Here is a 22086-nt window from a genome sequence, read left to right on the forward strand (position 1 = left end):
TCAGCCACATTCTAGATAGCATTTTCTGCATTGTCTAAGTTCATTAGCTTGTTCGTGAGCAAGTAGATGATATCTGTTCCTTAGCCAAACTGGAAGCAGGGGTCAGTCTATGGCCCTATAATGGACAATGACTAAAATGTTTATTTCAAAGTATCTTCTGGCAACTTTAAAGACACTGATTTGCATTTTATATACCACTTCCAGAGCCTTGGCTCAGATTACTATCACTGATATTTTATCATTGCCTTTGCCTCTTGTACCAAAACCCATCTGTGCAGCCACCTCAGACTGAAGCTGTTTCAGGGTACCTTTCAGCAAGCATGCTTACCAGAGGCAGCCTATACAGCCAACTCTCTTCCTCCACAGTATTTTAACACAATATTGTCAGTATGGAAGCATTGGTAACATGAAGGCAAGTACACAACCTTCAGCTCACACTCAGCTGGAGACCTTTGACTTTTTTTTGTTGGAACAAGTTCACCTTGATGTCAAATGGTTAACAACTGTCAATCTGTCAATCTCTTCTGTCTCCCCTCCCACATCAGGTTTTCCCAGGCTAAGTTCTTCTGCAAGGCAGAACTATCACACCTTACTCTGCAATAAACAAAACTTAGTTGTTTTTTTAAAAGAAAAAACAAAACATAAAAGCCAAAAAAAACCCTTTGCTTCGTATTGCCCACATATAAAGAGGAAGACACTATCATTGCTGAATTAAAAGTCTTTTCGTTAAATATCCTCTAGGCTACATCATGAACACATGATATTTAGACCAAGCAGCATCCAGTGGAAATGAGAAGAAATTAAAGAGGAGAACACTTGGTTTAGGGCAGTGCAAAAGCCTAAGCAAAAACAGAAGTGGGAGAAGTGATGTCTCATACTAACTAGGGGAAAAAGAAAGCATTATTCTATTAAAATCCTTCCTATATTCTCCACAAGGCAGTCATATACGTGGACAGGAAAAAAGGAAATGAAATGTGAAAGCTCTGAACGTACTCAGTATCTTTAAGTAACATATGCTGACCTCATATCATAAACATATAACATTTACTACTCAGTAAAAACACTAGATACTAGTAAGAGTAAAAAATAGATTCTGTTTGTGGTTTTTATGTTAGCAGATGGATCAAATTCACTCCTGTTTTAACTATGTACTTTTAAATGCATTTTACTCCAAATCTCACTGCAGGGATAAATTTGATAAGCTCTGTAAAATAAGTTCTGAATCTTTTTTTTTTGTTGTTGAACCAGCAGAATGGCATTTACATCTTGCTTTGAAGTTAATATAAAGTCTATGCCTATAAAGATGACATAGCATGCAGTATCATGTTTTTACTTATGCTCAGCTATCAAGATTAAGTGCTTTGAGGCAAAAAGTGAGTTTGACATTTACTGCATGTTTGAAAATGTCCTAACACAATCAAACTTCCAATTATTTGGCATGTCTACACATAACCTCAATGTAAAAGTAACGAATACTGAGGTTTTATAGCCTAGGTTTAACAGTGGCCTCAGAGGACCCGGACAAGACCTGTAATACAGAGGTACAGAGGTACACAAAGACTGCAAAGAACACAAACATGTGAGCTTATGGAAAGGAAAGCGCATCCTTTCTACTGTCAAACGAGCAGTAAGCATTGATCACCAGCTGACCAAAGCTGACCACTAGTGCTTCATCTGAAAAGACAACTTGAACACACAAGAGAGATATTTGCAGGGTACCTGAAGCTTCTCAGAATTTTTATGTAAACAAGAATAGGTCACAGCTCATAAAGGGCGTTTCTGAAATAAAACATACAGCAGGTGGAATGAACCCATTCACTTTACAGCTTGTTTGCATATGGAACATGTTTTTGTTCTCCAAATGCTCGCCAACAAAGGCTTTCAGCATCTTTCCATAAGCTGGGCCTCCCTTGCAGCGTGGAGTTGATTTGAAAGGCATACCCACAGCAGCTGAACTGGCTTTTGTACCATAAAAACAATAATCGACTGCAATAATCTGCAAGGCAGCTATCCTTGCTAGATGGTATGGAAGGCTGTACCACTGCAGCATCAAGGCATTCTGATATTGTAAGCAGAACGTAAATGGATTAGCTTTCTAGACAATAAAAAGAAAAAAGGTCTATCTACACCAAATGCCTTATTGAAAGTCCAGTCTTTCTAAAGTAGTTCTAAAAGCCCTCACTGTGGGGACAGGAAACACTTTAGAGTTAAGAGATAAAATATGCTTAGAACCAAGTCCAGAGTGACTTAAGTTTTCACCCACTACCCTGACCACTTAAAAAGAAAAACAACCAACAAAAAAAAAGCGCACACACAAATCCACACTAGTTTCCTTACTGCTTACCACTAATAAACAAAAAATGTTTGAGACAGCTACGGACTAGATTTAGGATGACTTTCCTAGGAGCTTTAAGACTGAAGATCAATCCTTTAGGTTTCTTTAGAAATCCTAGTTAAAATGAGCTTTATAGACGTCAAATAGTCTTTTAACAGAGGACAAACGGACCCTCCGCATAACGTGAGAACCACAGCTAGATTAAAAGATACTGAGGAGACCAAAAAGATCTAGCAAAAAGCATACATTCCCTGCTAACTGGGACTTGCAAAGCATTTACAACCTTGCTGTTACTTGTTCCCTTCATTCTCCAAGAAAATTAGGACAAATTCTGAAAGAGTGTATAACAATTTTTCTTCCATGCTGAAGTATAATGTTATCTGATCTTCCTTGCCTTACTTACCATTAGACGCACTCAGTTCTTTTAGTCACATAGTAGCTTAGTTCCAATGTCTGCTCCAGGACAGATGAACCTCTGGGATTATTGTTTACGTCCTTTATGCTCTAGAATCCTAAAAAAACATAAATGAAAAGTCTAAGCTTGAATGCTACCAGATGTCCAAGAATCACTGGGGCCTTTTACACATCCTTTTGCCCAAAAAAAGAAATTCTAGGGACCGTGATGTGATTTTCATCCCTAAACTATCAAGCCACTGATCTGAAATAAGCAGAAGCCAGAAATTACATTACCAAGAAGGAGAAATGTTTAATGTTATGATAACATCATTAGTCTGGTACACTGCTTATGGTTCATGTTTATCATCACTGCTCTGGCCCAAATCACTGCATGGAACTGCTTTCTTTTGGAAAACAATCTGGCAGCAGCCTGCAAATTCCTTGAACAGTAGTAGACAGAAGCGCATCCACCTGTACTTTGTCCTCTCCTAAGGCTGGGTTCCTGTAAGCAGTGTCTGAAAGCAGCTATGCCTGGCAGCACGTTCAACAGGCATTTGACCTCTGCTCAGCTTTTTGCAAATGATGGGATTGGAGGAAGCACAGAAAGGAGATGAAGTATATTCCTGTGTTATGCTGGCCCACCTACTTCTGTTTATTACCTGCATACAGGAACTGTGATCCACGCAAAACCTTCAGCTGAAATCACAGTGACTGATTTCACTAAGATCTCAGAGTCCTTAAAGGTCTGATAGTACAGGACTGAAACACTTACTACTTATTTGTGAAGGACCGTTGACTGCATCTTACCTGCCTAAGGAGCTAACTGAACAAAGAATTTGGAAACAGTCCATCATAACCTTAGACACTTTGTGCCACACCATGCCACTAAAAGCATAGCAAAAAACATGGGTAAAAGAGGGCCATACAGGCATGTCGAAAAAAAACAAAACAAAACAACAACAAAAAACAAACAAAACACCTCTAACAAAGTGCAAAGACTTTTTCCTCCTTTACAAATTCTACTAAGAGTGGGGCCAAAGCTGTATTTTGTTTATCCAGAGGATACAGTGCTTCGTCCAAGTCTTATATGGTGCACCATTAACTTCTAAAGCACATCACCAGGCACATTCATCCAAAGCCCACAGAAACCAATACAACTCTTTCTGTTGATGCCAACACACTTTGCATCACAAGCCCAATCAGGACACCTCCTGAAGAACAAGAATATAAAAAAGGGCTAAATCCTGGAAGTATCCTCTCCTACAGAGCTCTTGTTGAAACCCCAGATAGTTCATTTTACTCAAAATTGGAAAGACCAGTTTTGAGTAGGCTAACAAACTGAAGTCCACCTAGAAATGCAGCCTTCACCTCTGACACAGGGACATGAGGTGACCACTGCATACAGGTAAGCATCTCTGTGCATTACAGAAAAAATATATTTTTATTTATAATAATGCAAGTCACGTTCTTAGAAGACACCAGGATACAACAGGACAGCAGCCAGCTAAAACAAAGTTGGAGTCAACTGTGAGGCACTCCTCAAAACATAACCTTAACTAACACAGCATATCTTAGCATTAAGGAATCTTCTGCTACCCAAGGTAAGGGACTACTAAGTCAAAGGAAGAAACTTACTGTAAAGCCTCGGTACAGCATCTTTCACTTATAATACAAACATAGCATGGAAGAACTATATAGGTCCAAGAATAAGAAAATAAGAAATACTGTCTGTGTACACAGTGTGTGTCAAAACGGAATCCAAATGTTATTCCTAAAACCAGAAAAAAAAAAAAACAGGAATAAGATTCACAGACCTTATTATATTTTTATAGCCCCTTTGAAATACCTCTCTCTCCCTCCCAGGAAAAATATGAGAAACAATTATTTTCATAAGTGTTTTCATTAAGTTTGTTTGCCAATACATTTTCCAAAGTCAAAGCTCTAACACTGCGAAGATGTCTTGCAGGCAAGTCCCAAGGGAAGACAGAACTTTTTTAAAGAGCAGATGCCATTCAAAGCAGCCAAGAAGTCCCATAGAAAGACAGGGTGGATAGTTCTGAGTCTACCATCACCATCCTCATTGCTCCACTAAGACTTCAGGCAATAACATAATTGCCAGCACTACTCAACAGTTCCAGAGTACGAGGCTTTGCAATGTGCTCACTGCAATCCAGCAGCCTGTCTTACCAAGAGGTAACTGGATTCCATGACTTGCTACTGATGGCCAAATTATATGCCCCTCTATCAAGTAATTTATTGAAAGATGCTCAGCCTCTCTGTACTGCTCCCTTTCCATTCCTACAAAGGGCTCTGGTGTGTCAACACATATGCCCATTGTAGAAAGTTACTACTTCAGTTAGGTGGAAGTGCAATCTACTCTGTATGCTCTCAGCGCAATGCAAACAGAAAACGTTGCTAAAATTCAAGCAAAAAATGCTTAATGCTTTTACAAAAGCAGAGTAAGAATGTGTATGTGTAGTTTCTGTGTTTCAGCTGACATGAGGTAATGTTCACACACCCGAGTTTTTAACATAAACCTATTTGCAGTGACAGCAGCCAAAAAAGCTCTTTGTTCTTTGACCTTCCCTAGTGTTTGCAGTTCACCATAATATTCGAACACTGGTATAAAAGTTTTCTTTACATCCACTGCTATGCAAGGAACCTGGTATTGTGACATTTCTAGAGAGGCCAAATGAAGAGTTAATGCTGAAGTTGCAGGCACAGGGCCTGTATCTCTAAGTCCTTGGAGCTTCTAGAGAGAGTTCCCCCTTTCTAAGCAATCTGCAACTGTTGTAGTTGGCCTTCAGTGTAGATACCTTGCCAGACTCCACACTGTGAAGGACTCCAACTGGTGAAGGAAATAAGCCCATCTATTGCCCCATCTTTCTATCTATCCTACAACATGTGAACACTCAGAAGAAAATACTACTAAATCTAGGACAGTTTGGAGTCAGTCCTGTCTCTGGAAACAAAAAATCTTATTCTCAAACACCTTACAAATCTTGCAGTTATTATCAAAACTGGTGTGAAAACAATACTAAGACCTGGTAGCATTTTGTACCTACTTCGCAGTGATCTAGACAAAATATGCTGCTATGCACCCATGAGTATAAGAAAAACCTTGGAGGCTGAATAATTTTACCAACAGCTAGTCACCTGAAACACTAAGTTGAATGTAGCTGCGCAACCAAGCCCTTGCTTTTAAAACTCTTACATGTCCTTTGTTACGCTGACACAAGCAGATAAAACTAGTCACACACTTACTCATGTGCATAAGTGCCAGCAAATCCAGACTCTGAGTTAAGAGAGGAATTCAGCACATCAATTTGCTCTGTGTGAAACCTCTAGAGGATGTGTCACAGCAAACTGATAAGCAATTGCTAAACTACTGGTACCACATACTCAACAGCACATCCAAACTACTTCATGGAAATTGAAGTGACTTTACTTTGTACTCTGTACCAGCAAGACCCCAATTTTTGCTAAGTTCCCAGATTAATTTTTGCCAAAAACTCTGGCATAGTCTGCCCAGACACAAGCAAAACTTGTGCATATGATTACCTGGGCACTGACAAAGGAGCAGAGAAGGCTGATGTGCAGGAGCATCATCACAGAACAATAACACAAATCTAAAGAGTGGAACACAACGATAAAATGGTTTATTGCTAGTTCTTCCCTGTTTTGGAAAGGACACAGAATCTAGTCCAACAAACACATCTATCAGGCAATCTGTAGCAAGGTTGTGTTGTAAGATGTTCCCTCCCTACATCTACAACCCCAAATCAACAAAAAGTACTTTGTTACAGACGTCTCAACAAAGTAGTTTTTAACAAAGTGTGTAATGCATTTCCCTGAAAAGCCACACTCTCCAACCTTTGGTCCTTACATTCACTTTTTCCACCTTAAGAATGGACAAACCTGAAGACAGAGACAAGTCTCCTGGGACAGATGAGCAGGAATGTGTTATTAAACTAAAGCATGCATGTTAAGTGCTTTCTGTCTTGGGACCAGAAAAACAAGTTAATTAACCAGCTGAGAGTACTGCACAGTTTATATGATGCAGAGTACTTGTAGACTCTCGCGCCAACCATTCCAAACAACTCCTTGTAACTGCTAGTCCACGTAACAGCAATTTTTGCTAGTAAAAGTAAGGTAACTGGAATGAGGGATCTGGATGCCAACTTTCACAGAGATCAACAAATAAGAAACAGGTTTTTAAAATGGGGACAGAGAAAATAGAGACCAATCTATTACACAGGCTACTGAACAGCTCTGTAAGGGAAATCCGGCTTCCCTGATTACTGGTCTTTAACGTAGAAATGTATTTGTCATCAAATGGAAAGTTATTTAGCACTAAAAGGATACTGACAGACTCTGCTGCTGTCTACGAAAGAGTCCTGGGAAGAGTCTCAAGACTTCTGCCTTCTTTTACCTGTCCAACATTGGAACTCTGCTTTCTGAAATACCGTATGCTTGTGGGATGAGCCAGAGGTAAGTGTGACTAACTTGGAAAAACATTAGCTCTTGGAACAAGCTGAGATCTTTTCATCAAATACTGATCAGCTGGTTGTCAGGTCACAGAACCGGTACTCGGTGGTTTGAAATTTTGTCTCCTGTTTCCAGGGTCTGCCTTTTTTTTTTTTTTTTTAAATCTTTATTTTTGAAGACAACTGAAGAGATGGTCTCCCACTTTGTGTTGGCAGAGTTCTTGGCTCAGGTGGTCCTCAGCATTCCCTGGGGGATTTAAATGACACTGCCATATGAACAGTCAACACTTAAGTGCAACATAAAACTAACCTTAAGCTAGTCTAACCTTACACTGCTACAGACACAAATGTTTCATCCTGCTCAATCTCTTCCACTGCATCATATTCATCCATCTTATCTATGCAGAAATAGGGCTGCTGCTTCAGCTTGCAGAATTGATGGAAAACTAATTAATTAGGGGTATGGATTAGTCATCACTGGGGAACTGAAAAGGGGACCACCTTCAATGGAAGCTCACTGTTTAAATGCAATGTGGAAATGCATCCCTCTTACAGGGATTTACAGAAATTTCCCCTAGGTGTTCAGCTTAGTCATGTCTGCATGGGTATTTTAAAACCATGGCTGAGCAAGTATTAAATGAAATTCCTTTGTTACAGCATACTAATTTTTGTCAAAGTCTTTAACATTTTACCAAAGAAAGAGATTGAACCTCAAAAAAGGGCAGTTAAATGCAAGACTTTCCAACAGACTTTCCACTAGAAAAGCAAAAGGGTTCTTCCAGAGCTTGAAAAAATTGTAAACTCAGATAATTACATCTGATATACAGGGCTATTCTAGTGAACATTTATAGCAAGCGCTTGAAATTCTGATGTCACTCACAATAGATTTATCAGCTGGTGATTTTAAAAACTTGATCGTATATTAAAAACTATGACCAATATTGTTTTCTGTGCATAGAGATAAACATCCTGCTCAAGGATCTGAACTCCTATTTAAAAACAAAACCAAACATTAAGAATAAAAAGCACTCAGTATGGTTCTGAGACACATATGTGGCTGCATTGCATATTCCCTGCCTACACTGACAGTGTGGGAGCTCTGTTAGTCATCTAATGCGCATATTTGCTTGGCACAATGCCTTTACTTTCATATGCAGGCAAGAAAGATGATTACCAGTTTATTGTATTTTTACATCTTCATTGCATGTTCAGCAGTCAGTATGACCAGGCCTTCCCAGATCAAACTACAAGCTATCATGAGACAGGCGAGTTCAAGGTACAGCCCAAGATCTGGAAGGTTATTAAGCAAGTCTATGAAGACAAGGATGACATTTTAGACTCGTGTTGCCTTTTTCCCCTTTGGTTGGACTTAAAATGTTTCTTTTCAGAATAAGGACCTTTTATTGAGTATAGCCTTACTTTTGATTTCAACCCCAACACAGATTCCTTTACTATCTTAACGGGCATTACAGCTTCTCAGCCAGTTTGCTTTACTGTCTTCCTCCACCTCCATTTCAGACAAAGTTGGAGCAGAACCAGAACTTAGTTTTCAAGCAAGGCTGTCATAAGATCTCCTTGCCCAAACTACAGCAATACACCAGGTAAGTTCACAAGGATCCCATTCTTTTGGCATCTCTGTTTTACTCAAACCATATAAAACCAAACACACACACAAAAAGGTGGGCCTTTTTCGTGTAATATTGAGGGTGAAAACTTTAGAGAAAAGGAGGGAAGCAGAACCTTCAGGCACCTCAGCATTGCCAACCCTTGAAGGAACAGCGCTGCCATCTCCCCTCCTAATAGCCCTGAATGCTGCCAATTAATATTTTACCATGAGATACTTCATGTTACAACCTGCTTTCTGTAGAATTAACAGCACACAAATCCAATTCCTTTCTGACACACAAGGGGAGTAGTGCTTTAAGGGGAGGTATCTCAGGCTGTTTCTTAGGTATCTCAGCTGTGAGCCCACTCAACATTGACTACTATATTTATGTCAAAAAGACTCATGCTGCACCTCTCCACTGCAGAAAGTGGCAAGGCCAGCCTTCCAGGATAACCTGGGACAGCCCTGCAGGACCTCCTCTAACTTCTTCCTTGCTATTTTAAGTGCCATAGATGATGTGTGCTGCCATGTCTCTGCTGTTTATCCCCCAGAGGCACGCAAGTTTGGATTCCTGAGGACTGCAGTGCTTTGGTGTATCTGCCGACCGCACTTAGAAGGTTAATGTCTAGCTGAAGGGGACAGCTTTTGACAAGCAGGAGTTCAGAATATGTTAGGTCTGGTCTGATCTTGTGGAGCTTTGCCTTTAAGTTCCATGATGGTAAGACAGGAGAAATATGTGGGAAGCATCCACAATAATCAACTATCTCGAGTTAATTAGCAATTAATTTTGTGAGCTACTGAAGTCTAGCAAAGACTGAGAGATTCTGGTCACAGTTACCCTGATGTAAATCTAGATTAACTCCTAGAGAGAACATCAATCGCCATGACAGTTACTTCAGATTTACACCCAGCTCCTCTGAATTTGTGCACTTGTTTTCACAGCTGTGTGGGAGATCTGTCTCAACACAAATCAGCTCTGCTCTCCTGCAGATTCTGCAAGGTACACAGAGTTATATTTCTGTAAAAATCTAACCTCAGTGAAATAGGGAAATTAAATTCTCTGCTCTGATGAAACCTCAAACTCCCACATAGCAGTCAAAAAACCCTGCTAGAGAGCCAGCCACTACAAGTGGTCACAATATCTTCCTCAGCAATCAGTCTTTGTGCAGTAAGGATAATTCCTTTCAGCAGATTTCATGAAAATGATACAAAAAGCAAGCACCAAAATTACTACATTCTTCTGCTAGGACCCTTATGAGGAGCACTAAGAATACCAGATCCACAGACGTGCATGGCTTTGAGTCCACAACCCTACCAAAATCCACCTGAGCCTTTGAAAGACATCTTTCTATGAGGATAAAAAGAGGTGGGTATGAACACCTTCCAGCCATCAGCACTGCACCATGGAATACACACTGCAGCTGGATCCAAGAAATTTTATATGAAAAAGGAATTACTGTTCTGCCGCACAGCCCTTCTACCAACTCCACACGGGTCTGCATCCCCACCTCCGCATAACTATCACTTCCCTGTTCCTTTATCCCTGAACTAACTGCTGGATTAAAATGACATAATGCTCCTTCCCACCCACATGAATCTCAATCCAAGTAGTGCAGCACTGCTCATGAAATTCTAATTCAGGTAAGCAAATGTCTATATGCTTCTGGGTGAGGCAGAGTACAGGCCGTAAGTAACAAAGGGCAAAAACAGATCACATGCCGTATACAAACGCAAGTGCTGTAATTCTGAATTCGACATGTATCCAGAGAGCTTGCCAAATGGTTTGTGGAAACATTACGGAGAAATGCATATAGACACTACTGCTAGATAGCTTAAGTTCATTAAGAACTCTTTGCATCAAATGCATTTGCCTGTCAATTTTTTTTTGGAAACAAAAAATTTCCCTATACCACCCTAACTTTGACAGAATGGGACACATTCCTGCCCTCATCCTACAGCCAATTATGTTTGCACTGCAGATCCTCATCTAGTTTTATCCTGTGCAGGAACCAGCTATCCGAAGGAGCCTGTTATCTACTCAGTATTCCTTTGTCACATGCCACAAGTGGTGTTGACAGGGTTCCTCAAGATGATCCAGCAAACTCTCAGCATATTCTTCATCCATTCATAAGGATGATGTTGAGCTCTGGTTCATTTAATTTTTTTTTCCTCTCTTGTGCACAAAATCACTCAAGGCTGTTTTGCCATTAAACATTAGCGTGGATTCATGATCTCTCAGCACTGAGTCTCCATCAAAACAGTCTGATCAGCTTATGAGCAAGCATCATGCTAGCAAAGCATATGGCATGAAGAGAGGTAGCCAAAATTTTCATGGCTCCCAGCATTTGTAGAGTCAAACAGCATAAGTCAAGCACATCCACAAGTAACTCAACCCACAGTAGAATGCACAGAAGAATATATGTCATAGCTAAACAAGCTTTCGTCCTGGGTAGCATTTTGATTTTTTAGAAAGTTGAACTACTTTAATGGTTAATGCTAGATTTTTTTTTTGGTGGAGAGTTTGTTTTGTATCTATAAAATTGCTTCACAAGGGACAGCAATGCATTTTTATGGACTCACTCTTTAACTAATTTCTTGAGAAAAAAAAAGAGATTTTACAATACATTTCAGCACTTTAGTGTTTAAATCAAGTGGCTAGAAAGTATTTGACAACCAACAACTTGAAAATAAAACAAGAAGTATTTAGGGTGGCATGCCTTGAAAGGTAGTATACAACAGCTAGATAAATGCTGATCTTTACAGAATATGATTTTTTTTTTAAGGTATAGAACTGCTTAGCTAGAAGGTTTGCCACACAGGCCAGTTTAGTTCTTATAATTAGACCTCCGAATCATTATTAAACATTTATGAATTTGTTTACAGATACAAGTTATGCCAGAGTAGAGTAGGATGAGTATTTTAAGAATAGCTATTCTAGAATTATTGTGTTTCTATAAATGAAGTTGTTTAGAAACAGTTATTGCACAGTGATGTTACATGGATAACCTGTAAGGAGTACAGAAAATTGTAGCATACCACAAATAGAAGCCAGTGTTCTTCTGAGAAGAAGCAAAACAATTTAGCCTCCAAATGTACTAAGAACCAAGTAAATCCTATAGCACCCTATAATGCTGATCTCCACCTCCCTCCATAAAGTAACTGGGCAGAAATAGAACTAGGATTACATTTAAACCTCAGGTGTTTTCTGAACTTCAGTGTGCTTCACCAACATGTGAGATATTAATTTGATTGGTTACTTACAGCTGGGCATGAATATCCTGCTTAATCTCTAGAAAACTAAGTGGACACTAAGCAGACAAACAAAGCAATCTGTCTTTGTACCGTATCTCCAGGATCTCCCCAGCTGACTCATCCTCCTGCCTAAAATACAGCAGAACGGTAAAAGGAAATCTTTTTACTTTTATCTCCTTAAAAAAATGAAAAAAAAAAAGAATAAAACACTATCTCACATTACGAGAATCCAAATTCCTTTGTGTAGTAGCAAGAAACAGACTAAAAGCAAAACTGGATGCCAATTTGCAAACTGCCATTAAATTTCCAGGAAGCTAATCCACCAAGGAGCATACTGCACCCTAGAGAGCCCTTAATTAATAGTGTCACATTTGCAACAGGCTAGTTAAGGTTGTGTCACCATTTACATTATAAATCCCTAATTATATGTTAGCAAAACAACCCCAAAGCTTACTGAAACATGATATACAGGGTTCCAGTCCACAAAGAAAGACTTGGAGATTGTGTGGGGAAAGGAGGAGGACAGGTAAGGAAGAAAATGTTAGTATCAAGGTAGATTTGATTTGATATTTTAATTTGCAAATACAAAAAAAAAAAAAAAGACAAAAAACTTGGAATCATTACAAATGCCAAAAGCAGAGAACATTTTGGCAGGCATTTAAGGCTGAATCCTGGAGGCGGTAAACGCCCTTGACTCTAATCTCAGTAGGAAGCAAGGGTGGCTAGCACCCCCCAAAGAATGATGGATTACCTGTTTCTAAATCAACAGGTGTTAGAGCATGTAGCCGCTCCTGGGGTCTGGACCACAGTCCCTCTGTACTTGGACTGCTTTGTTTAGAGAACTTGATTCTGCTTCCTTCGCAGGATGGATGATATCTATTCAGGGTCAGGAAGATTAGTACTATTCCATTCCAGACATTATAAAATATATACATGTGTATATAAAATATATATCACGTGTGCTCTCAGCACACGTGAGAGCTTTATGCACAGAATATATTTTGTATTGGACGGAGTGTTACTTCCCCCTTGACATTTATATCTGGTATGTTTTACAGTTTGTTTACATCGTGTCTTTGATTACAGAACATATAGCATTGAATTTGGACCTCCTACAGCTTCCAGCCCCATCGGCTGGAGAAGAAAGCATGCCTCTGATTTTTAGTTCTTGGAAATGGATTACAGTAATGAGGAGGAGAAGCAGCATTAGACAGCATTAGAGAGTGTATGGAAGAGACACTCCACAACCACCGGAGTCTGCACCAAGTGGTCTTAATATTAAAGATCAAAAGTAAGGATACTAAAGTCACACTAAAGTCCGAGTAAAGCCAGTACGTGGTTTCAGTACCAAATGGAGGCCCATCTGCTGACTGCTTCCCTCCTTCATTGTCCCAAGGTCCAGGCACTGGTGCCTCTAACATCCCGTGACACCCTACTCAGTATCCTTCAACGTCTCTGCTCCCCTCAAGAAGGTGTACTTGTCTCCAAGAACAGCCTCCAGAGAGCCTCAGGCCGCAGTTGTGGTCAAGCCTGTCTCACTTGTGACCCACAGCTGACTGGCAATGGGGCACGGGAGGATGTCCCTTTTAATCTGCTCTCTGTATTACGGCTATGCATCCAAGTGACAGCACAATGTCATCAGGGCCCCAAGGTCATGCCACAACCTTGCGCTGCTTCAGCTGTGCCAACTCAGTCTTGATTTCTACACCTTCAAAGCACCCATGCATGAAAAAAAAAAAAAAAGTACGTTTCTTCTAGGGTCCAATGCTGTAGCTCAAAACACAGTGGGAATCTCTTATGATTTTTCCTACAGAGGAAGCTGGGTGTGATAACTTGAGTCTTAGGTCTGCACTCAAGAGCTCCATACCTTGTCTAATATAGACCTCCTAAATGACCCTAGAATTGCTGTTTAGTTTTTGTTCATCTCGTGTCCTCCTGGATAAGGCACATCAGTATTTTCAGTCATCCCTGGAGAAAAAAATGGGAGGCACAAGGATAGAAGGAAATCAAGGCCAAAAGTAAGACAGTGAAATATTTGGATACCATAAGCTACAAAAGAGTGGCATATACATGTACATGAAACATGGCCACCCTTAACATATCCCGGTTTGAAAAGCTTACCCATTCACAACATTAAGACCCTGTAAGTCAGCAATCAAGGCACTCATCCAGACTGACAATACTGAATAGAAATCATACCGTAACTCATAACCTCGCCTTTCACATACTGAGGTCTCCCCACCACCAGCTAGCAAGTGGGTCTGTCTTGCATAATCCCCCTCTTTCTATAAGCAGGCTGAGTTTATTAGCACAGTATGTTCATCTTAAGAAGCATTTCCATCAGACAGCAGACAATGCTCTAGAAAGAAAACCATTTTCTTGTTTCTACCATTGTACCAAATGTCACCTTCCTGTAGGCTAAGAAGCCTACTTCTCAGGTTGAATGTTCCCAGTCATCCTGGGGTGCCACACGTCACTGAAGGGAGCAGACCCCAAAAGGATGAATGCAGCACCTCAAACCATCAGTGTACCACTACTGTATGCACTTAGCCTGCTGCTGCCACAGCCTTAAAAAATTAATGAGTTCTCTAAGGAATATACAGACATAATATTCAAAGCAAAGGAAGCCGCTGCCAATACTGTTTTCCTCTCTCTGGACACCACTTCAAACAATTTCAAAACAGAGCAACAGCTTTTGCCCCACGGCAGACTATCAGGATCCTTTCAGACAGAAAACTGCCAATGGTTGTGTGCACATGCCTCGACATTATACAGCCTGCAGACCACCACCATGCAAGTCTGACCTTGTTTCACCCATCTGGGGGATTTCTGCCGTTAGGTTCAACAAAAGGAAAAATTAAGCTTCACTTTGCGGGTACCTTCTGAGTTTATTTTGGACCAAGTTTTTTTTTTTTTTTTTTTTTTTTTTTTTGTGAAGATGCTAAACCCCGCATAGAAATAATGACCTCCAAATAACTAAAGGAGTGCTTAGTCTCTCCAGCTCTAGCACTGACTTGATTTCTCACTTTTTCCTTTTCTCTGCAGCAGTTACCAACACACCCACAGACACGATATGGCATACGCTCAGAAACACAGGTCCAGCAACACCATTTATGTAAAGTCCCTTATTTAAGGAACTAATTCAAACGAACTAACTTACACCAAGGCAAACATCAACAGACGGGGCTTTCCTTCTGCACCATAATCCTCTAACATGAATGCGTGGCAGGTGCAGAGGGGAACAGGACCAATCACTCTCACCTTTTCCAGCCCTTGCTTTTCAGAGCATTGCTGTACACACAATACACTGAAGAGAAATGGCTTCTTCTGCCTTCCCATCCCTTTGCTTCCCAAAAAGTACTCCCCACATCAACCAGTGTCACTGAGAGATAGTCTGCCACCAAAAGGCTTAGAAATCCTCAAAGAAAACGGATTAAACATTCAGAATTATCATCAATTAACAGCTCCAAAATGACACATGAGAGATTAGTACAGCAGAAAAGCTTTAAAATTTACACTGGTGTAAAGTCTGAGACCAGTTCTTGAACAACAGAATAAAAAAAAGCTTCTCTAGCTTTACCAATATAATGTAAACTATTATTACTAGGAAGCAAGGCTTTAAATAGCCTGAAATGTCAGAAGGATCTCAGATTTCTACTCATCTCTAGCTCTGGTAGCTCATGAAGCATCAGCTCCTAAAACCACACAGCAACTGCAGAGAAGAAAGATGGCAATCACAAGCAGATAGACACAATGTGTAAGTTCAATATTTCAGGAAGCAGCATAGAAATAGTTGAGTGGATCAGTGCCACTATTTCTAGGACTAGTGGTGGTTTTAAAAAGATACTTACAAATACCTGCTGTGTCTTGAAGACTAAGAGAGAATGACATCCATAGCAATCAGTTGCAAATGAAGAAGAAAAGGGAGAAACAGGTGATTCTTTTACACAGATTGTAATGGTGACACAGCTCATTTCAAGGTCAGGTCCCATCCCATTCTATCCCCCATTACCGACTGGGAAGTCTCAACATCATCAGCTAATAATATTCTAGGCTGTAATAAACTTGATCCCAAGGGTGCTGAATGTCATGAAAGCAAATTAACCACAAATGCTCAAAAAATAATGCTTTTCTCCAAATCTAATTATTGCCTACAAGTTGCCACTACTTTTACTTGTATGTAAGGCTCTAGAAGACTTTATTATGAACATCTGAGAAATTGTCATGAACTCTTAAAACTTACTTGAAATTCCTTATCCTCTCCAAAAGCACCGAGCACCTTGCTTAAGGACAAACATAAAACACATCATAGCAAATGAACTAAAGAAATCACAGAACCACAGTATCAGATCCTAATTTAACTCACAGTATTTCCTCCTTGACTCAGAAGCCATAAAATAGATTATTTTCCCCAAAATTCCTACTGGATGGCACATCATCTACTGTGTTAAGTACTAGAAAAAAATACCAATATATTTGAAGCATCTGCATGCAGTAATTTCTATATAATCTCACTGGTTCTAGCTACTTATATATCATCCTTAATTATCTGGGGTGGGTTCATCTTCAGGTTATGACATATTAAACCCCTCTGATATCCCCCAGCTGACACAGGTAATTAGCTCTCCAGTGGTTTGAAGTTCTTCCTCATTAACACTTTTTTTGGGGGGGGCTTGGCTACTTGTTTCTGCTGAGGCTTTCAGTTGCCACTGGTTTTATGCTAAATGTGGAATTCTTCCAGCTAAGCTGTTCACTGTGTTTATGGGTAACCTGCCCTGTCTTCAGAAGTTATGAATGTAGGTGATAATATTGCTTCGGGGAAAAAAGCTCTTTCCTTCGTGCTTGGGAGAACATCAAACAGAAGCTGCTAATCTGTGAGGATTTGATGGACACAGACAGTGGTTTGCATTTCCTTGGTCTGAAGCCATTGTGGCAGAAGGTTATTGAGCTTTTTGAGAGAGAGAGAAATACATAGCTAGAGGAGATGACAATTGGGCTGAAGAGGTGACAGACCCAGGCGGAAAGGAGGAGAGCCATCCACTGAGCAGAAGACATTGGTATTGGCTGAAAAAATTAAGCAAGAAAAGCTTATAGACACAGCTAGGAAACTACATTCCAAACTGGAAAAACATCTGGTTTCAAGGACAGAAAGTCAGTTTGGAAATCTGCTCTCAGTTTCTACTTCTGTTCAATATTAACAACCTAGGGAGAAAGCAGGGTGCCTTCACAAAGCAAATTCCCAAATGACAGCAGACACTATTCCAGCTAGCTTTGGACTCCCTTCTCTTCCCAGCATAATCAGCAATCTCACAGGCACAGCTTTACAAATCCCAGACCACCAGATAAACCCACACCAGTAGGCTGTGACAGAACACAGTAAAGCCAGAAATAATGTTAGCAGGACCTGACTTTTAAGCAAGTTCGCCAAGCAGAAAAAAATCTTTTTCAAAATCCTAGGTACACAGGTAATGGTGCTCTCTGTTCAGCACGACACCTGAATCAGTATCTTATCACTGACACAATTTTTGTGTTTAAAAGCCTTTATGTAACATTAAAGTCATACCAGGATTAACACTGAGCAACAGTTCTCAATTTAATCTAATGCACACTAATATAATGTAATCTTACCCACTCAAGGATAACAGACTGTGATAACTGATGTTCTCAGCTGCATAGAATACGCTGCAAATAAAACATATTGTTGCTTAATTGCTGGTTCTCTCATTATCTAGCATCACTACAAAACATTAGAGCAGTGAGTCTCCATTTGTGATCTGCTGCCCACTGGCAACATGCAGAACTATGGCAAATGGCCAGCACTATATTCAGCAGCAAGATCTACAACAGTGTCCCCAGTCAGGAGTTTGAGGAGCTGCGGCACCAGAGAGCACATGGGGAAATTCAAAGGGACAATGTTTTTTTCCTAAAAAGTTCAGGATATAACACTGTTGTGCACGATGCTTGGAAGTTCAAAAGAAATGAAAGTTAATTTAAAAGGGCAGCGACCACTTCAGGGAAAAATACGTAATTAAGGAGCCAGAGATGTTATAAAACATGTTACACATGCTTGCAATAAATTTACCACAAAGAACAGAGCACTTAAAGGTCTGAAAACATGGTTTAAGACAATAAATAATGGGTGACCTAATGCTGTGTGTATTTTAGCCCAACTCCTCATGTGTATTGCAGCAAGTTAGGCATCATATGTGTGAGTGAGAAGCCCCCCCCGTTTTTAACCTAAAAGAAAATTGTAACTATTTTCATTATGCAGCCATTCAAAATGGGCTCTGGATTGCAGAAACAATCACTAGCAGAATAAAATAGCCATTACATGGTTTTCAGTCACAGGATTTGTTACAATAATTCACGAAGCTCCCAACAGTTTCATAACAAAGTAGTCACATCTGCAGTTTCACAGAAACGATCGTGTCTGTGCCAAGATTTCATCTCACAAATGTTTTCAGGCTCTGATTTCCATGTTTAGAAGAGGACTGAAACAAGCCAATTAGTTAAATTATTCCACCTCTCTGGCTTGCTATTCTCAAACTTAAGGAGCAAATGTTTCGGTCAGCGTAATGGAATGGTGGCAATGATCTGTACTGGCAAGGGAGGCTTTGCTCCTAAAGGAGACGGATACAGCCAAGCTCCAGGCTTGTAATACGTACTGTTACTGAGACAGAAAATGATGGAACAGATGCTCCTGGAGTACTGAATAGAAGATGTTCTGTAAAAGAAAATAAACAAGTCTAGCTGTACTCAACAAGTTAAGGTACAGGAAGAGGAAGCAGCAAGTCTCTGTTCCCAAAAGTAAAAGGGCTCTGCAGAACTTTCAGAAAATTGTACTGGCTGACAGATAAAATAGAATCCTTTTCCCAGAGTCTCTGGATGCTGCTGGAAAAAAAAAAAAAGAAAAAAAAAGCAGCTTATTTTATTTACAAGTATATTAAAAAAACAAACAGGCGAGAGTAATTCAGTGAACTGACAGTAAATTCACAAGCAGCATCACGTGTCCAAGAGAATGGCATAAATAACATCTCTGGCAAAACAAATTCTCTCTCAGAGAGGCTGAGTCAAGGTGTCAAGCTTCTTAAATCTTGCAGGAGGGGAGAAACATTAAACCTCAAGCCCATGAGGACTCACTGCCATTAGCAAGCCTGTAGGAATCTGCCTTCTTTATTATTTCATGGGAGCATACGCCTGCACCCTGCACAAAGTACTACTGAGATGCAAAATCTTATGAAGGATTGGGAAACACAGGGAATGCATCCCGGTTAGTCTAGCTGCCTATCTTTTGAGCAATCTTTTATCTCAAGAGCAGAATTTTAAGAAAAACCTTCCAGAGTGGCTGTGTGGCAAGGTTTCTGGTGTTTGTGTTGTCACCACTGCTGCATGACAAGTGTCGGCCTACAGTCCATGGACTGCTTGTGACAAGGCAATTTTCAGAGATCAGCCAGGAGCAGTGACCAGGCTCAATGGACTGTTCCTCTCCCCAGTACTTGTCTCAACCAAAGAAGAAAATTCTCAACCTTTCCTCTCCCAATCCCCTTGCCAAATACTTACAATCATCAACCTTCACAGGAACAGGGCTACAAAATACGACTTCTCTTTAAGAACTGAAATTAGGCAAACATCTGCCCCCCCAAAAAAACAAAACCAAAAAAACGATTACTGCTGGTTTAACCACCCACCTCAGCTTTTTCAGTCCTGCCTTCCAAAGGTATCCAAAGCTGGTTATACTCCAGTGGAGCCTTCCCCTCATCTCACTTCCACAAAGCATTCACCTCCACTTAAAGAAGCGTGCAATGCTGTTGGCTGCTAAATACCTTCTGCCATTTAAGTGGCAATAAGAGAAAGAAGATAGTAATTGGAATGACCTGCTTTTATAGACTGCAAGTCATCTATTATGAAAATACTTTTTATTTATAGCACCTGAGAGATACAGTTCAGAAGAAAGACCCCCCACCATGCAAAATTCTTAGCTTATGTTTTCAGTAATTTTGGTTTTACACAGTGATACCTGAAAAAACGCTCTGCATCTTTACAAAATGTCAGTATTTGCATTTCATAAAAAACTCTAAGGTACCATTAGAGGCTCGTGATATCGTTGGTGGTACAAACAGAACACATTTTCCCACTGAAGGGGAGTGGCAACTACCTGTAGGAAAAAAAAAGGAAATGTTTTTCTCAGGGTAGAAACTGCTAGGTTTGCTACTTTCTCGAGTGCAGAACTAAGGAAAAATGCAGTAAAACCACATTTTGAAAGCAGTAAAACGGATAGGCTTGTGTACAAGCAACTAAATCTCACGTTATAGCAAACTTCAGTTTAAAAAAGAATTCACAAATCACGTTTAGTGCTGATCACAGCCTCAGGAATTAAGATTTCCAGTGCAGCTTCCTACAAAGAATCCACAAGCATCACCATCTGGGAGGGCAAGACATTTCTTTAGAGATTGTCTGGAATCTGTAGCATGATCTGTAATCTTGGTCTCTGCAAAGACCAGTAAGATCAAAAAGCCACCAGTACTCCTGTGGCTTGCCCAAGTCTTCACTGCAAACAAGGCAAATTACCAAACACAAGCCAAAGCTTTTAAAACACCAGATGCAGCTAGCTTGGTTTTAAAGGGTTATTAAGTCTCCATGAGAGGTCTGTGTGTGAGGCAATGTCTGAGATAATTCTGTAATAGAAGACTTGCTCTGAATTTCCATGTCTATTGGCTTATAATGTCTTGCAAGGCCTACTGGTTACAGCATGGGTTTGAGGGGGTGGGAAGGCAAGGGAACTGTGACACTCAAGTTGCTAACAGCACTACCTGGAATTGAAATGGTGTAAAACGGATTGGTTTTGGCTTCCGTCAGGTTATGTTTGGCATTTGCAGGATTAGCTTCCGGAGACCCATAAAGATGTTCTGTCCTGCCAACTGACTAGTTGCAAGCATGTCTAGCTTCTGTGTTAAACAAGAGATGACGAATTGAAAAACTGAAAGTTTTACCTCTTCAGGAAACCATCAAACTTTCCTTCCACATAAGACAAGATATCTCACCCATGGGCAAGATTAGGCCCTAGTTCCATTGTCACTGACTCAGAACCACATGGATGCTCTGGATTAGAAAAAGCAACTTCAAGCTCAGCCTCCAGAGGCTCAGGTACGTGGGAATATTTCTGTTGTACTCCTAAGAGATGTGAAATGTTTAAGTGTCTGAAGACAAACAAGAGCATGAAGTGCCAGGTCAGTCTGTTCAGAGAAGTACAACAACCATTGTGAGACCTATGGGAAACCAAGGCCTTACAAAGCATCTGGCTGTGAGGAATGCTCCGAATTCAACAGTGTCACTGTTGGGTTTTGCTGTTTTGTTTTGAAGAGCATGGCCTCCAGGAAGAAGAACAGAACAGGAAATCCTGGAGTGAAGATTCTTGTCTACCTCCATTTGCTTGGCTACACAAAACTATGGAATCTGTCTTGGCTAAAGATCAGTGATACTAAACCCTGGGACTCGCTGGCCTGCTAACACAGGTCTGGGTGACCAAAGGCAAAAAGAGGGGATCCAAAGCATGGGCTGAGAGACGTGTCACAGCAGTAAGCCAAATATTCCACCTCCCATCATCCTCCCCCAAAAGCAAGGTAGCCATTCATCCTAAAGATTGCATCATCTAAATTTGTTTAAGCTGACCCCCACTGAGAGGTGAAGTCACAGAAATAAACTATACATTAAACTGTACATAGTTAAATAACTAAACATTAACTAATTAAGTAACATTAAGCAACAAGTAGCATGCTATTGTTTCAATACTGAAACAACTTATGCAGATTTCGTAAACACAAATGGCCCTGTAAGCTTTAACTGAGTCTTTCTGGAAATGAAAATTTCAAGTTTCTGCTTCTAAGAATGCCAGAAAAAAACACGGTTAGGTTATGAAAAAAGAAATGACCCAAAAGGAAGCATAGATGAAATAACCGAATGTAGCCATAATATACCAACTGATATTCCTTCAAGAAAAATACTGCTTTCTA

The 22086-nt window shown here is 40.2% G+C and overlaps 1 protein-coding gene across 38 annotated transcripts in view; it reads right to left on the minus strand.

Moving 5' to 3' along the window:
• The window catches only part of PTPN5 (protein tyrosine phosphatase non-receptor type 5), an 82042-nt gene that overhangs the window by 53626 nt on the left and 6330 nt on the right, over positions 1-22086 (minus strand). For 14 of the 38 annotated variants that reach the window (XM_080595160.1, XM_080595166.1, XM_080595162.1 and 11 more), the window contains one exon: positions 2739-2847. The exons of 4 other annotated variants lie outside the window; for them this stretch is intronic. Coding sequence is in view for 19 of the 34 variants with exons in the window: in XM_080595152.1 (XP_080451278.1) it covers positions 2739-2741 (3 nt within the window). In the remaining 15 variants the exon portion in view is untranslated. Of the gene's footprint in view, positions 1-2738; positions 2848-4366; positions 4503-6649; positions 6670-7100; positions 7466-13943; positions 14045-17704; positions 17759-18741; positions 18801-19764; positions 20232-22086 lie in introns of those variants that run through there. 20 more of the 38 variants (XM_080595154.1, XM_080595155.1, XM_080595146.1 and 17 more) reach the window with 7 other exon arrangements.

Source organism: Anser brachyrhynchus (assembly GCF_964034855.1).
Source record: "Anser brachyrhynchus genome assembly, chromosome: 5".
NCBI lineage: Eukaryota > Metazoa > Chordata > Aves > Anseriformes > Anatidae > Anser > Anser brachyrhynchus.